The 17,322-nt window shown below is 38.5% G+C and overlaps 2 protein-coding genes across 3 annotated transcripts; both read left to right on the forward strand.

Moving 5' to 3' along the window:
- Positions 1-469: 469 nt before the first annotated feature.
- Positions 470-7,952, forward strand: phf6 (PHD finger protein 6). Its single transcript, XM_079670255.1, has 11 exons — positions 470-628; positions 3,007-3,168; positions 3,605-3,706; positions 4,598-4,731; positions 4,835-4,881; positions 5,233-5,393; positions 5,478-5,621; positions 5,717-5,821; positions 5,908-6,041; positions 6,620-6,749; positions 7,140-7,952. The coding sequence occupies exons 2-10, from the start codon at positions 3,037-3,039 to the stop codon at positions 6,747-6,749; spliced, it is 1,089 nt and encodes a 362-aa protein (XP_079526381.1). The 5' UTR covers positions 470-628; positions 3,007-3,036; the 3' UTR covers positions 7,140-7,952.
- Positions 7,953-9,333: 1,381 nt separating this feature from the next.
- On the forward strand, positions 9,334-17,215 carry hprt1 (hypoxanthine phosphoribosyltransferase 1). Of its 2 annotated transcripts, none has more exons than XM_079670258.1 (9): positions 9,334-9,540; positions 12,263-12,369; positions 12,805-12,988; positions 13,907-13,972; positions 14,722-14,739; positions 14,829-14,911; positions 15,015-15,061; positions 15,225-15,301; positions 16,217-17,215. In XM_079670258.1, the coding sequence occupies exons 1-9, from the start codon at positions 9,517-9,519 to the stop codon at positions 16,262-16,264; spliced, it is 654 nt and encodes a 217-aa protein (XP_079526384.1). In that variant the 5' UTR covers positions 9,334-9,516; the 3' UTR covers positions 16,265-17,215. The 2 variants fall into 2 exon arrangements, with proteins under 2 accessions (XP_079526384.1, XP_079526383.1); XM_079670257.1 differs by lacking the exon at positions 9,334-9,540 and adding an exon at positions 9,566-9,990.
- Positions 17,216-17,322: the final 107 nt, after the last annotated feature.

Below are 17,322 nucleotides of genomic sequence, written 5' to 3' on the forward strand. Positions count from 1 at the left end.
ATGTTTTTTTTGAATGATGAGTTCATTTGACTAGTCCTTGTCTGGATTTAACATGTTAAGGGTGAAAACTTATCTTCCATTATCTATTTTCCAATCATACAAAATCAAACAATAGGCATTGCACTAATCATATAGGCTATCCTAAAAAGGAAACAACTATATTGATGTAGGCCTACATTGCATGACATTTGTTTGCCAGTGCTTTAATTCCCAGAAATGGTCTGTATATTCATAACATGTTTATTATGCTGTGTGAATACAATTTTAAAAAGAAACAATTAACTTAAACATATTTAAATCTGAATAAAGTTCGGCCCATCTTTGGGATATTGATGCTTCAGGATTTCCAGGAGATATTTTTGTAAAGCACTTTTGCATCCTACATACTCAGACCTCCTGCATAATTTTCACGTTTGAAACATTTGAACAAACATTCGTGGACGCGACTTTTATTTTTGAAAGCCAGACCCGGAAGTGTCCAGCTGCCTTGAGCACAGCAGCTAGCTTGATGCTACTAGTGCGAAAAAGCCAACGATCACTTCTGAAGGACGGGAAGAAACACAGTCACTTCTCGGAACACTTTCCCATCTTTTCCACCTCCTCAGCGCCATAATAATTATATTAGCAGGTAAGATGTGAGCTGTGTGTCAGCGTGTTTCAGATACCCGCTGTGTTGTACGGCCTATTGTGGTTTCAGGCCGTATTGCTGGTGAACAAGCTGCTCTCTTTCACGGGGACACATCACGTATGGCGCTCTTTACTTCGAAACGGTTTGCGAACCCCCGCGCCTGTCATGATCATTTCCCAAATTTAAAGGGAAATAAACGCTGTTTTTAGCATTTCAACAACAATACAATGTAGGAAGAGTCATATTTTCCAACCACCGACCTTATTTTCCTACAAGAAAAAGGCCTTGTGAGAGATTTTGGGGCGTTGAGATGTTCATAGTGAAATTAGTTTTCTGTTATAGCTGGTTTGTTGGAGAAAGAGACACACACCCCCTTTAATTCAAAACTTTTGTAGGAGAAATGTTAGCCGCTTTTTATTTTTCGCTTGTTCTGGTGACAAATCGAACACAGTATGGATATAAAGGGCAGGATAATGAAATGAAAGCATGTTAGTGAGGCAGAGGTTGAATTAAGGGTATTTGGTGTTATTTACACGGCAGTGTTGTGTGTGTAACGCTGCCTCCGCCGCAGTGAAATCCCGGCCCTGCTATCATGGCTGTAATGGCTCTATCAAGGCGTCGCTGCACACTGCTTTTGTGATTTTTAAATAACACCCATTTTCGCGTATGGACAATAGAGGATTAAGCACATATTTTTCTTATCATATTTAACATATATGTGGCGCCTGAGGCGATTTTTGATCAACATCAAACAGGCGATCTCTGCAATGGCAGCACATATAAAGAGGTTTGATCTCTATTTTAAAGAATACTGTGATGAAAATGCAACAAAGCTTGCATAATTTCCAAGGAAATTATTATTTATATATAATATAAAGGTTTGATAGAAATGCAGCTGAAAATGATACAATAGTGAATGTCCTGCAAATGCAGCTGTCTTTACTACTCATAAAAGGAACATCAGTCTAAAATTGCATATTTTCCACTGATTGCATTTTTAAAGTATATTATGTTATGGATGTAATGTGGGGCAGATGAGATGTGATAAACTAGAAGAGAATACTGCGGAATAGCAAAACATGTTTCATCATTTGCAGAAAAAAACTACAAAACTGGACATCAGATTTCCTTGATCCTATTTCCTGTTCAGTCTGATTGATATGGGAGGGCTGTCAGTCTATGTTGAGAGGATATTGTTCACAGCTGCCTCCTTTAAAAACAAAACATAGGCCTAAACAATCTGGTTGTTATCCTCCTCAAACATACGAAGGATCTCAAAACATGTTGATATTGGTCAGCAGTTTTAACAGCAACTTGTTCCGTGGATTTTAGTTATCGTACATTGCATGTCATCAAAGACTTTCCTTAGCACAGTTGAATTAATTGAACTAGGTTGGGAAAATGTCAAGCTGTGATCCATCAGAGGTTTTGCTAGGATATCTTATACACTTCCTGAGTTATTGTAGGAAGCAGGGCTTTTCTTTGGTGCTCTTTGTTGGAGTTTCTTGGGGCTATGGTCAAAGTTTCGTTTCCAGCTGTTTCTGGGAAAGAGTTCCTCAAGGCTGCCATCCAAAATGATTTCACAATACTTGCATTTAGTTTTAGGACAAACTTGTTCACAGTGCATTTTCCTTTGGGCTGGCTGTTTGGTTAACATTACGTTTATGCAGATTTACATATGTGTATCCCTCGTTATGAACCCTTCAACCTGAATGTGTTTTATTTGCATTGCTTTCATGCTGATATTCGGCCATAACCTGAACCATTCAGACGTTATCTTCATTGCTAAGGACTCTGTGCATCATCTACAAACTGTATGTAGGTGATGCAACTAACAATTTATTTTCAATTTAACAAATATGTTGATTATCTTCTAGATTAATCTTAATATAAAATGTCAGAAATAAAATAAAAAATGCAATCCTGGTTACCCAAACCCCAAGGTAATGTCTTAACATGCCTGGTTTTGTCAGCCAAAAACGAACTATTAATTACAAATATCCCTTTTTAATTTGACATGAGAGTATTAGGTCATCTTAGACTTACAAAACAGAATTCGCTACCATTTTTGAATGAAAAAGGATTTTGACGGATAATCTCAAAAGTTGCCCATTCATCTTCTGTCAATCATCTGATTGGTTAGAAGACTAATTGTTGACTTTTAATTAATATGTCATCCTATTTAAATCATATTAGCTTTTATCTGAATGTGTATATAATGTATCTGAACCTGACATATATCCAGATGACATGGCAAGGCTGGACAGTTAATTGTATAACTGCTTTAATAACATCTATTTGTAAGGATATACCAGCCTTCCATCCTTATCTCCTCTTACCTTTCACCTTTTTGTGATGTTTTTGTTTTCATTTATTAGAGTCTTGGTCCAACCAGAAAGCCTTCGGTCATGTCGGGACAGAGGAAAGGAGTGGCAGCACGGCTCCTTAAATGTGCCTTCTGCAGAACCAACCGGGACAAGGAGTGTGGTCAGCTGCTGCTGTCTGACGGCCAGAAGGTGGCAGCCCACCATAAGTGCATGGTGAGGAGAGATCCCTGCTCTCAACACTATCACCCTTCAGCTAGAATAAGTCATGTTTACCTGAGAACCTTGTCAACTTTAGCCACAACAACTGTGGGATTTATGTTTTTCCGCCACAGTTCCTAATGAGAAAAAGCATATAGCCGGAATAAATGGTTCCTATCCTATACATTATCTCGAAGGGCTCCAATTTGTTTCTTCTCCCATTGGTGATCATGACCTCCAAGTTGAGAAAACACCATTTAACAATATGGCATATAGAACTGACAAATGCAGGTTTTTATGATAAGTTTAAAAGAATCGATGATGACATGACATCTATGTTAACCCTTCCGCTTCATATTGAAAATAGTCCAACAGTAGTAGCATGATGAAAATGAAGATGCAGATATTGTACAACGTTCACATTTATACTTATTTCAAATGTCCCACGCAGCTTTTCTCCTCTGCCCTGGTCACATCTCACTCAGACAGCGAAAACATTGGAGGATTTTCCCTCGATGATGTGAAAAGGGAGATCAAGAGGGGAAATAAATTGGTAAGTAACCTCTGTATCTGTTTAGAAGAAGAGAGAACACATTAGATTTATATCAATTAGGCTACTTGTTTTTAGTAACAGTACCACACATCCAAGCACTTTACATACGTAAGAACATGCAGAAGCTGCTTTACGTAGCTAATAATAATGAATGATGATAAACCAATGTGTGTTTATCGTTTACATGTGTTGTATGTATATGGTATAACAGTATGTTTACTACAGAGGAGATGTTGATACTACTAGCATTACAGCACATCTCTCTAGTGTTTATGTTGATTACATCAGGTTTAAAAGGGGATAATCAGCTTTTATCCAGAAAGAAAGAACTAGAATTACAAGTTTTTGTTGGCTTAACACGTGTTGGCTTATTCCTAAATCTGACCAAATGTTGAATCCAAAATGGGGCATTTTCCCTATTTATTTTGCAGTTTCATCTTATAAGGCCTGCATATGGTTTTTTTTAAATGAAAGAATTGAGAAGTAATTTTAGATGTTAAATTGTAAATATTGGGAATGTGTCTTGCATACATTTGAAAATGTTCTAATTTTATTTTAGAATTGACTAATTATGAGTATAAATCCCAACTTTCATCTGAAACAATATTATATTATATTGATATTCGAGGCTCCTACAACACCATTGAAATAAATGCAGCTGCCTGCGATCAATATGAGACAATATCTTATGCCCACTTAACATAAACAGTAACACTTTTATGAACTCACAATAACAACTCAAATATATTTGGACAATTGTATCACTGGGCTAGAAGGAAATGGAGACACCAACCAATAAAAGTGCATCTGAAAGATGAGTTTTAGCCTTTGCATTGAAGATATTGGATCGTTGACCATTGATAACGAATAGTATATTATTTTCCCCGTCAGATGTGTTCTTCGTGTCACCGGGCGGGCGCTACTATCGGCTGTGACGTGAAGACGTGCCGGAGGACGTACCACTACTACTGCGCTTTGAAGGACAAAGCCCAGGTCAAAGAGAACCCCTCACAGGGGATCTACCTGTAAGAAGCCCCGCTGTGGACATTTCTTTACATACTATACATCTACAATAACACATTTTGTAACAACTATTAAATTCAAATGTTTTTTTTTCTTCCATAACAGTGTTTACTGTCGCAAACACCGGGATGCCTCTCACGAAGGCATTGAAGGTAAAATATGCTTCATCATATGTCACATCACCAAACTGCCTGGATGATTGGATTAATAGCTTGATGCCTGTTTCTGAATGAATTCCTCTTTAATCCTTACATACACATACAAAGCAACACACACAGTGACATTTAGTTTCTGCATTTAAACCCATCCTAGTGCCCAAAGAAGTAGGCAGCTATAATACAGAACAGGGAACAGTGTGAGGGTCCATTTTATTGCAACTCCACTCTTCATTCCCTCATCATTGTTTTTGTACTTCTTGATGTGGTTTACTTTCCTGTTCTTTGCATGTATGCTTCTTTTTACATAAAAGTTTGTCCTGATCATGACTATTTGTTCATAATCAGATGAAGAGGAAGCTGTGGCCGACGAATCAGACGCGTCGCCTCCACAGAGCAGGGGCAGAGGGAGGTTTGAGAAGGGCAGATCCAGGGTAGGACCTCGTGGCCAATCAGAAGACAGCCGCTCCACCTCCTCACAGGTGGCAGACGAGGAGAGTTCCTCCCATGTAAGGCAACATGCCTGTTTGTCAAATGTTTGAAATGATCGTGATTTGGTGTCTGATTTGTAACGCTTTCACGTGTTTTTCCAGCGGGACAGGTCTCCTCTTCGGTCCAGCCCGGGAGACGGGGGTCAGCGCTGTGGCTTCTGTCATGCCGGAGAGGAAGAGAATGAAACGAGGGGCATGCTTCACTCCGATAACTCCAAAAAAGTGGCGGCACACTACCGGTGCATGGTGAGACTCCTGTTGTGTGGGGATGTCTGCAGAACATTTAAAGCCGTTACATTTACAGTACAGTGCTAACACTCAGTAATTTATTACCGTTTCAGCTTTTTTCATCAGGGACAGTGCAGCTCACCACCTCGTCACGGGCCGAATTTGGAAACTTTGAAGTGAAAACAGTCATCCAGGAAATCAAGAGAGGGAAAAGAATGGTGCGACGATTCGTCTTACTTCTCATTTGTTTTGAAATAGTTTAAATACTACGTGCATTCTGACAAAAATGGTGTTCCTATTCCAGAAATGCACACTCTGCTCTCAGTTGGGTGCAACCATTGGCTGTGAGATTAAAGCGTGTGTGAAGACCTACCACTATCACTGCGGCCTGCAGGACAAAGCCAAGTACATTGAAAACATGGCGCGTGGCATCTACAAGTGAGCTCAAATACATCTTTTAAATCAGTTAAAAATATATTGCATTAGCTTTACAACCAACACTAGCCAATTGAGGCTGGATCACACAGCCAATGCAATTTATTCCATTCAGAGACTTCTTTTGAATGATTTGTATTTCATCCAACCACAAATGTGAAAAAGGGTGATATTAAAAGTAGAAGAGTTTTATTGTAAACACACATTTTATGTTACTCGCAGAAAATGCAAATATATTGGATTTATTTTAAATTCTCGAATTTTTTTTATTTTATTTTTTTTACATTTGTAGAATGTGCATTTTCTAAGCTAACTTACAAGTCCTCCTCCTGCCTGTCTATGAAACATTTACATTTTACATGTGTACTCACCAACGGCTGTTTGTCAATGGCCCGAAACTAGCAGCAGGAATGTGTATTGTGCCACCCTTGGTAGAAACTCCATAGAGCACCTTTAACTCTACGTCTTCACACCTTAACTGGACCACATTTCACCTCTTTTGCAATAACTGATAATGTTGGCTATTACTGTGTTTTGTGACTTACAAGCTCTTCTTTGTATGTGTGTGCATTTGTGTGAAGACTATACTGTAAGAACCACAGTGGCAATGAGGAGAGGGATGAAGAGGATGAAGAACGAGAGAATCGCAGTCGACAGAGAGCAGAAAACAACAACGGAGGAACACCGTCAACGCAAGTCAATGGCAACTAGGTACGTTTTTAGTGGTTGTTGCACACAATACATTTTTTTACAACATTTAAAATGTCTGCGTTTAATGTCTATGGAAGACTATTAAGGCCAGGTAAAGTGGAGGGGGAATACTTTTATTTTGTATTTGCCTGAGAAACAAGTTAAGGACATTCGCTAATGCTAGTATATTTGATTTAATCTCAGAACTCTGTCACCCTTCATATTTTTAACTTAATTCTCATCATGCAAAACCTCTACAGAGAAAAGGTTTTACTCGTTATGATTGGCACGAATAGTCTTCCGTAAATATCAAACAGAAGGTTTCTGTGTTTATTTTTTTTAGCATTGTTGGAATTGCCAAAAGATTGGGTTTTCAGATTTCCTTTCATTTCATTGCTTCGATTCTTTCAGGTTAGCCTGATGGACGTGATGTGGGGACAAGACAGAAGAGCTCAAAGACGAGGAAGACATACCTTTTTATACTAGATCTTAGCTTACTCACAAAGTCGTGGTCTACAAGCTCCCGCAAGTCCTTCACATGTTTTCTTCCAGTAAACAAACACTATGTGCAGATGTCCCCTTCATGTGAAACCCTGTAAAGAGTTGACTGGATGAGCTTTTCACAGCCTGGTGGCACTCTGCAGACTGCTGCTGGATCATGAAAGAAGAGCCATTTTCAACAAGACCCAATGTTTAGTTCAATTTCATTGCATTGTTTCTGTGAATGAGAACCGATGGACTGATCTTCTGATTGTCACTCACTGCCCATTTATCCACAGATTACATGACACACACACACTTGCTGAAATCGATGCATTCTTGCTCTTCCTTCGCTTCTAAAGGACTCACTTTTAAGAGGAGTCTGTTTGTTACTCGTCTCTTTCAAGTGGTGCGGTTTGATTAGCTTGTTTCTGTAATCATGTCTTAAACAGTACTCTTTTCATGCTAGCCTTTCTCTTGATATGTAATATTTTGCTACCGTGTTATCATTCATGAGACATTTTGAATATCTGGATTTTCAGACGGTCAAGTCCAAGTTTTGCCAGCATGCACTTGGATTCTCCCACTGTTCAAGGTGGCATTTTTTTTATTTAGTCACAAAAGGGCAAAGTAGAGCTCTTTAGAGGAGGTGGCTTGACTTTGTTTGATGTACTGTTACTTGTATCTCTACCAATGTATCCATGAATGATGGGAAATAGAAAATATTTTATTTTACACATTTAATGAGTCAATTGAGTCTTTCATTGGACAGTGTCTCTGTAGGCGGCCTCTTACGCAGAGCAGTACTCATAGCTACACGGTGTTAAAGAGTGAGGAATCTCACAAGTCAGACCTTTACATTCACACCTGTACGTTGTATGGATCATTTTGGGCATTTAGTTTTATATAGATGTACACATTTTATGAACTAACAAGTCATCATTAGGTCCAAGTTATAAGATCTTATATTAAAACCTGAAATAAGTTTGAATGTTTCAGAACTGAGAGTAGCTCCTCTGTTTCATTTCTGCCTTGCATTGGTACACAGCTTACTCTAACAGTAATACTAGTGTGATTGCCCTCTGATGGCAAAAGGTAGATGTCTCTGAATAACATTATTATAGAATTTTAGAAAGTTAACATGACCCATAGGCAGAGCTGTAGCCAGGTCTTTAAAAATAAGGAGGTATTGAAAGCACTATTAGTCATTGTGAAGTAAACATACATACTTTGAAGGCAACACGTGCCCTTTCATTAGCTTTTGATTGCTACAAGGTCTAATACTTACTTACTTATACTGAATGTACAGTTTAAAATGTTTGTTAAAAAAAAATAAAGAAGCCTTGCCCTATCAATTACACATGTATAGAATTTGGCTAAAATAAAAGATTGATGATCTAATTGTGCCTTATCCCCGAAATATGTCATACACGATGATTCCAAATATAACGCGTTCATAAAATAATTATATATTTGTACACAATGTCAATAATACAATCAAAATAATGATTTGAAATATCTTTTCATGTTTTGTATATACTGAGAATGCCAGAAAAAGGGGCACAGTTTCAGGCTGTACGTGTGCAAAAAGCAGTTTTTTTATTAAGTTACTTGAGAAAATGCATTACAGTGTAAAACTTGTAACGAAACCTCTTTAATTTAATTTTGTATACAGTGTTTGTGAGGAAATGTAAAGATTTTCTCCATGGAATATTCTTAGTAACAAGGTGCTCCAAAATGTGAGGAAATAAATAAGTGACCCTCGGGGCCTAGTGGCTACAGTCTCGCATAATTAACATGAGACATGATGCGCATTTTCCCTTGAAAATGTAAATTGTACAGTACAGTTTTATTCAGCAGTCAAATGTCATGCTTATGAGGTACAAACTGCCTTATCCACTTATGTTCAGAGACAATGACAATGAGTTGTATATACAGGGGTGCACACAACTTTCTTAGTGAGGTACTCAGATGAGTACCTGGAGTCAGTGTTTGGTACTCCAACTTCCGGCTCCCCTCAAAGTTCCCATGAAGCCCTCTGTATCGCGAATGTCAGCGGGTGGGGGTGCTAGTGGAGTATGATGAAGCCCTCTGTATCGCGAATGTCAACGGGGGGGGGGGGGGTAGTAGTAGAGTGCAGAGCTTCGTGGCCACAGAGCGTGTGAACGTTGTGATCAGCTGTTTTAGCGCAGTGCTGCTGTACAGGCCGACGTTAACAGCAGCCCTGTCTGTGCACACGGAGACCAACTCCGTCGTCCGATGATCTAACCGCCTTCTGGAAAAGCTTCACATATACATCGGTACGCAAATGCGCTTTGTGACACAAGTGACGGTACGCATTTCAGATTGTTGCCGCGCATGCGTACCTGCGTACCACTTATGTGCACCCCTGTGTATATATATATATATTTATATAAATATTTATATTCTTACTATCTATAGTGTAGTTGAGAACCAGAACTTGGCAGTTTGCGCCCTCACAGCCGGGTGGGGCTTTTCCGTTACTGCGCATTTGATTTGTCCGTGGTGCTCCTGCGTCATCATTCCACACAGAGCAGCCGAGCTACAGTAGAGCTACGGAGATACGGGCCCGCACACCGGAAATAGAAAGCAGCCTCCTGTAGCACAAGCCAACCTCCATGTGTGTGCTGTCATAAGGGCGAGGACTCCGCGAAAACACAATACATTTATCTCTCCTGAATTTAAAGACCACGGAAGACTTAGTTCAAATCAAACGACAGGGACCGACACGGACATGGCGACATCCAGCCCCTGTGTTGTGGTAAGTGCTCCCAGCAGCAGAATGAAATTAGAAGGTGGTCGTAGATTACCTCTGAGCGCCCACTGGAACAACACACTGTACCCGAGCGACACTGCGTTTGATAAATATGCTACACCCGCTGTTGAATATTTGTGGTAAATAACCTGTCTTTGTGTGTTGTATGCTCACCATGGCAGCGTGTTTTCTCAGACACACAGCTGCAGTGCGTCCTATGTGTAGCGTGGCCTGCGGCCATGGAGACAAACATGCGCTCCGCACGCTTTCCGTACATGACGCAGGAGACGCTTAAGGCTTAAGGATGGACATATTCAAACCTAATGTGCGGGTTTCTGTGCATGACAGCACATTGCAGGTTTATTAGTTAGTGTATTACAAGATTGTACATAACAGCAGCGAGAAAGCATAAAAACCATGATAAAAACACGAGCTGCAAGTAAGGGGGCGTATTTAAGCGCGCTTCTTCAATAGGCTGTGTCTTAAAGAATAGGTAATAAACTGTTTAAAGTAGGATTATGTTATGTGTGTAATGGACATACAATAAAGCTGATTGTCTTTGGAAAGATGTCAACACATTACTTTAAATACATTCAGTGTCTACAGTTGTAACGCATTTAGGGTCTGTACAATCATATCATATAATCTACATACATGCCAACCTTTCCAAATCCAAAAGAGGTAGGTTTGCGCGTGGCAAATGTGCACGCCCAAATGAGGTAATCAGAAGAAATGGAACCACAGTAATTACAGGTATAAACCATGTATTTAATATATTGCATTACTTTTTGCATTTTTCATAAAAATTGGTCATACATCTATTAGAGAATACAAATATATCATGCAAGGTCAAACAAAATGAGAATCTAAAATTGTGCAAGAAAATAAGGGATAACAGAAATTATTAGTTATATTAATTAATAAAATGCTTTTAAACAAGAATGTAGCACATTGATATTGACGTATGCAAATGTGTAAACAGTTGTTAAACATTCATTAGAAAAACGTTGAGTGACAATATAATGATAAAACAATATAATAGTAGAGAGCTTTTTGGATGCGTACAGTGGTTGTTTTGTTTCTCTAAAGAAACTGGAAAGGTTAATTTAATGGTGTTTCTATGTATGAAGGCGATTATGTGTTGTATGATACAGCACTTGTTAGGACCTCCTTAGTCTATGAATTATTTGTAAATCTTTTTCTAGATAACTTCTCTGACCACATTTTGAAGTCAGTGTTTTGTTGTTATGAAGACTTGCTGACACTATGGTCAAGCTAGTTGCAAAGTTTGCCCAACAAAAGATATTAGAAGATCCTGTCTCCTGTGTCATATTTCAGATACAGTTGCAGAGTGAAGTGTTGCCTAACATGCTCTTTGTTCAAACAAACCGCAAGGTCAACCTTTATGAACTCTTACTCTTTCATTGGGATGTGTATGTTAAAATATTCTTTATGATCCTGACAGTAAATCAATAAACAAAGGCTTTGAATATAAATTGTAAAAAAATCTGGTTTCTCTGGCTGTTGCAGAATGTTACACGTGTCCAATCATTTTCCTGGGGCATACCTTCCTTCGCCTGCCGTTTTTGCACGTAACCAGAGTCTTTCATAACCTGCTAGCTTGACTGATGTGAGTGCTAACAACAGCCATGTTTGTTGATTCATAAAGATAATGGCGGGTTAACGTCGAACAGTGTAAACTCCTCCTTCAGACTATGTTACAGTGAGGACATCTGCTCAGTATCAGTGATTATTATTTTGCATTGAAAGGGTGAAGCCCAACAGATGGACATGTTTTTTTCATTTTGGTGGGCATAAGGTGAAATGCTTTGTTCTGGTTCAATCACAACTCTTTGCAATCTAGTGTTTAGTTTAGCAATAAGAATGTGTTGCCTTGGGAGAACACTCTGATTCCTGGGTGCGGTTACAGTTACTCACATCACTCCCACATAACCTCAGGCTCTACACCAGCTTCCCAGCTGTCACATGATATCAGTTATGCTGTCTGGGTTCAAGTAGCAGGCAGTTTGAGAATCTACTGTGGTATGTATTTACAACCACTGACTGTTGCTTGCCAAACTGTACAAATAACGTATTGTTTTCAGAGTATGCGGCTCTAGAGGGAGGCAATCAAATCTACGTTGGCTGTGGATGGGAAAGTAGCTCTGCGTTGACCTTTTCATCCCATTCCCCTCATACTACCCTGTAACAGATGAATGTTAGGTAATACCCCTGAGATTTTCTTTTTTAAACCCCTTTGTGTCATGTTTTATTTCAGATCAGTGATGATGAGCAGGGGTATGACCTGGACTTGTTCTGCATACCAAAGCATTATGCAGAAGACCTGGACAGGGTCTACATCCCCCATGGACTCATTTTGGACAGGTGGGGGTGTCACTTTTCTAGCACTTTCTTGTAGGATAGAGAAAATGTGATACATTGTTGGGGTCAACTAAAAGACTAGTGTGCCCAAACAAAGACCCTGTGGGATGCCAAGGTGTTCAGTAACTGGTGGGTCAAAGTGCCGACACTACCTATATTTCTAAGTGTTTTTAAATGTCTCAAAAACATATATCAGTTAATCTTGTACTTCCTGGTTTTATTGGCAAATTTGCTATTTAGTAATGCATATAACCTTTTTTGTTGTTGTGGTGATTTCCATTGTCCGGCTTTGCTTTACTTGGGAGTGCTTTAGAAATTAAAGCTTTGCCTGCTGACACAAACAAAAAGGAAATGGGAACTACTGCTGACTGTAGCAGAAAACTGAGCTGACTCTCCTCTCCCTCTCTTTCTCTCTTCCCCTGTCCCACGTGACCACAGGACAGAGAGACTGGCCAGAGAGATTATGAAGGAGATGGGGGGGCACCACATTGTGGCCCTCTGTGTGCTCAAAGGTGGTTACAAATTCTTTGCAGACCTGCTGGACTACATCAAGGCACTGAACAGGAACAGTGACCGCTCCATCCCAATGACAGTGGACTTCATTCGCCTCAAGAGCTACTGTGTAATACATCAGTTTCTGTCTTTCTTTCTTTTTACATCGCCTAAGACATACTGCATTTTTTTAAAAAGCAGATACCTTTACTATAGTTGATTTGCTTTACATGATTTTAAAATGTCAATGCTCAAAGGGAATCCTCTAGAGTTGTTGACTTACTCTTTTTGGAAGAAAAAAAGTTTACATGCTTTTTCGCAATGTATAAGTATCTCCTGTGTGCACACAAGGATGTATGTGAATGGACATGCGGGCGATTCACTAAGATTGGTTTCCTGCATTTTCACTGAAGTCAGTGGTGCAACAATGTGCTGGCAAAGGTAGGAAATACTTTGTGTTCCCAACTATGCATGTAAACAAGGCACGATTTAAGAGCCAACATTTGGTTTTGTAATTCATGTTATGAGGAAATGCAATCGGCACATGTGCTAGGTTTCAATACAAGGTTTATATCCAAGTATAGTTTTAATTTAACTTCCAGACAATCTGGCATTAGAGCCAGTTCAAATCTTGAATGGTGGAAAAAACAAGCTTCAATTGGGGAAAAGCTGCCTCATGGTCCGCACACATCTAATGTCTCATCAGTGGAGCAAAAGCTTGAGTGACAATTGTTCGTCAATATTTGTTAGTTATTTCCAACTGCATTTTTTTCTTAGTGATACAACCACTTTTTCCTACTCTGCCAAGCCTTTTTTTGTGTCATTTGTTTCCACTCGGTGAATGAGAAGAAACCCTAGGAATACACAGAATTGGTTTTGGTTAGAAACACTGCATTTGTACATGTTGATGCATAAACAACAGACGTAGAATGCCACAAATGTAGCTTTTCTTTGTAATTAACCTTTTTGTTCATTGATATAACTTCTCCAGCTGTACAACTTCAAATGTGAAGTCTGAAACATGTCATCTTTATTCTTATCCTCACAGAATGACCAGTCGACAGGTGAAATCAAAGTCATTGGTGGAGATGACCTGTCTTCACTGACAGGCAAGGTAAGAAGTATCTAGGGCAGCATGACTGAATAAATAATCTTTGTTGACTCTAGGTCTGTCCTTGACATGTTATATGTTATGTATTTCTGCCATGAATAGAAGAACAACAACCTGGTAGTGGTAACATTCAGCTTGAACAAATACTTGAATTTTACACAGGCTGATTTACAAGTGGGGTAGGAAGAAAATAAGACTCAACCCAAATACGCAAAATGAAAAGATATTAGAGCTATCTTGAGCTAAAGATTTTTTTAAGACCTACACACATACGATTTTGTCAACAAATGAATACGCTGATTTAATCGACACCACTGTAAGACTTTGTTTTGCTTAAAGAATAATCCAAAAAACAAAAAAACTTCTCTTGTAAACAAGTTCTTCAAAAAGCATTCAAATAACTATTATTCAACGGGGGGGAAGGAAGTCTTTGTCAAATAAGACAAAATATAAAATGAGTGGACACTGGATTTCGATATTAATAATATAAAAGTTAAATTAACTTAAAATAATTGTATCTTGTTTTGCATCACATAACTTACCTTAGTTAATGTATCCATGATTTTCATAATGAATACATTAAAAGATACGCATTCACTAATTACAAATTCTGAACAAGTTGGATTATAAAAAAGGATAAATGTGATTATTAACCTTTCGTGTTTATCTGCATGCTAAGATAAAATACATCCAGTCCACCGTTTTCATTAATATTATGATATTAATATAATCATTTCGTTCTTTTTTCACAGAACGTCTTGATTGTGGAGGTACGTACGGACATTTTCTTATTCAGTAAATGAAACCGCTTTCTATTCCAAGACTGCTAACATTAGCTTCTCTCGTGCTGTGTTTCCAGGACATTATCGACACAGGGAAGACAATGAAGACGTTATTGGAACTCCTCAAACAGTACAAACCAAAAATGGTTAAAGTAGCAAGGTAATTTGATCTCTTTAAAACTATAAGATTGTGGGGATTCTTTACCAAAAGGCTGTTATTTATGAAGTTTTATAACTATGATCAACTTTGTATCTCCCCCCAGTTTGTTGGTGAAGAGAACACCAAGAAGTATTGGCTACCGACCGGACTGTGAGTTTACACCTATTTTAGACTACTTGTGAAATGTATAGATAATATTATGTACAGTATGTTACACAATGAAGATACTAATAATAATATAGGATACTACTATTTCGGAGTTGTTGGTGTATTGCAAAACCAAGTAACTGTTTTATTCGCCTGTTTCTTTCAGTTGTAGGATTCGAGGTGCCTGACAAATTTGTGGTTGGATACGCACTAGACTACAACGAGTACTTTAGAGATCTAAATGTAAGTAATCAAGATGGATAAAGAAAGTATGTCATGTTATCTGCTTATAAGAGTCTGGGCAAACAGTTTGTGTCAGGTCATTTTTTTAAAAACAATATGTTTATTGATTTTTCTTAATTTCTACGAACTCAATAATGACAGAGCAGATGCATGACAAATGCATAATTACAAAGCAAAACCAAAACAAATAAACAGCTCAGTTTCCAGACATACATGGGGGTTACAGGAGAATCACTTAAATGTTTGTCATAGCTTATGATTACAGGTCTTCAGTAGGTTTCTTTAACAATAGTAGCCGAGGAAATGTAAGTAAGGCTGCCAGATTTGAAAGAACTGGTCAGATTTGGCATGTAGAATACTTGTAAGCGGGCCGGGTTTGGTCTGACCAACCACAGTTAAGTGTTTACGTCACTAGTTTAGCATATTCAGCCCGGTTGTTGGCCCGGTTAGAACCTCGATTTTGGAGGGCCAGAAAAAAGGTGAAAAAGTAGCCCTGAGCCGGAATTACCCTCAGTGGAAACCCCGGCCCGCTTAAACCGTGCTACGTGATGCAGTGGAAAAGCGCCATAAGACTACCCAGAGGCATAGCTTCAGATTTACTTAAGTGGATCTTAGCCTTTCAATTAGGGAGTGATATCTGAGGCTGGGATGAACAAAACTATTGTTCGGCTACAGACTTAATTTATGAAATGTCTTTCCAAACTGCAAGCCAGCGGCTCAATGGCTAACACAAAGACGAGAGGAGATAGTGGCCCTGCCTGCTACCTCTATGTTTTGGGAAAGTGCTCGATCTTAATCCATTCGTTAGGACTACAGCTATGTACCGGGTGTTATTGATGCAAGGTCAGACCGGGATAACAAACATGTGCATCAATAAATTTGCCGCAACACTAATCAATCATTTTTCTGTTTCAGCATATCTGCGTCATTAGTGAATCAGGGAAGGAGAAGTACAAGGCATGAAGAGCACTTCGTCACAATTTTAAATGTATGGTTATATCTTATCCTTTTGCTGTCCATTTTATATTTTGATTCTTCATATTTGTGTCATAAAATATATTCAGCCTGCTCAGGGTCCCTGAGGATACACCGCTAAAGTGATAATCCTGAGAGAAGCATGGCCTGTTTTAGTCACAACACACACACACGCACATTTGACGAAACTTTAGAGATAATCTTTTTCCTTAGATAGAGCAATGTCTGGGTCAAACGGCATGGAGCTAAGCATCACTTGAAATTAGAATAATGCCCCTATGCCCCCACACTGATTTCATTATTTTGTTAAATCAATTGTAATTTATTTTGAGCAATGCTGCTAGCTTTAAGTACAAAATACCAAGTGTTGTGCCATATCAAGATATACAACATTTGACAACCTCCTATGAAAATTAATATAGCTTTTAATGTAATTCTTCTTTTACCTTCAACTATCAAAAACATTTTATTGGCAGTTGTAAGGAGGAGCTCACATTTTATGTAAATTGGGACAAATTACATATTTGAGTTACTGTGGTGTGTGTGTGTGTGATAAGATTTAGGTAATTGCAGAAAAGTAACAAAAAATGCTGGCTGCTGTCCCGAATAAACACTTGGATATGCTGAAGATGTAATATCTTCTTGATTTATGAGTGTTAATGATATATTTTTTTATCACATAAAATTAATTTGGGTGCATGCTGCATTGTTCAGATAGAGATCTTTCTATTGCTGAAAAAAAATTAACAATTTACAAATGTGTAAATGTTCGACTGATACTTGGAACAATCATGTTTGAAACACGTAATCTGTATTTTTCTGACCGTTTTTTTGGTTTTACATTTCTACTTTATAAGATGTTCACAAGCAATGGTACCATCATTGTAAACCAGTGTCAACTGAATGTTGCATACCAGCCATTAAATGTTCTCACCCCTCCCCGTGATTGAATTACATTTTACTACAAAGTGTGTTTACAATATAACACCAAATTCTCTGTTTAGAAAATAATACTGGTTAATGGAAAGATAATACAGGTAAGATAA

The sequence above is a fragment of the Notothenia rossii genome (genome assembly GCF_949606895.1).
Source record: "Notothenia rossii genome assembly, chromosome: 3".
In the NCBI taxonomy this organism is placed as follows: Eukaryota; Metazoa; Chordata; class Actinopteri; order Perciformes; family Nototheniidae; genus Notothenia; species Notothenia rossii.

Coding starts and splice junctions, on each gene's coding strand:
- phf6 (XM_079670255.1), top strand. CDS start 3,037: ATGTCGGGACAGAGGAAAGGAGTGGCAGCACGGCTCCTTAAATGTGCC. Junction 3,169..3,604: donor CAGCCCACCATAAGTGCATG/GTGAGGAGAGAT, acceptor TGTCCCACGCAG/CTTTTCTCCTCTGCCCTGGT. Junction 3,707..4,597: donor TCAAGAGGGGAAATAAATTG/GTAAGTAACCTC, acceptor TTTCCCCGTCAG/ATGTGTTCTTCGTGTCACCG.
- hprt1 (XM_079670257.1), top strand. CDS start 9,964: ATGGCGACATCCAGCCCCTGTGTTGTG. Junction 12,989..13,906: donor TTCGCCTCAAGAGCTACTGT/GTAATACATCAG, acceptor TTATCCTCACAG/AATGACCAGTCGACAGGTGA. Junction 15,302..16,216: donor AGTACTTTAGAGATCTAAAT/GTAAGTAATCAA, acceptor TTTCTGTTTCAG/CATATCTGCGTCATTAGTGA.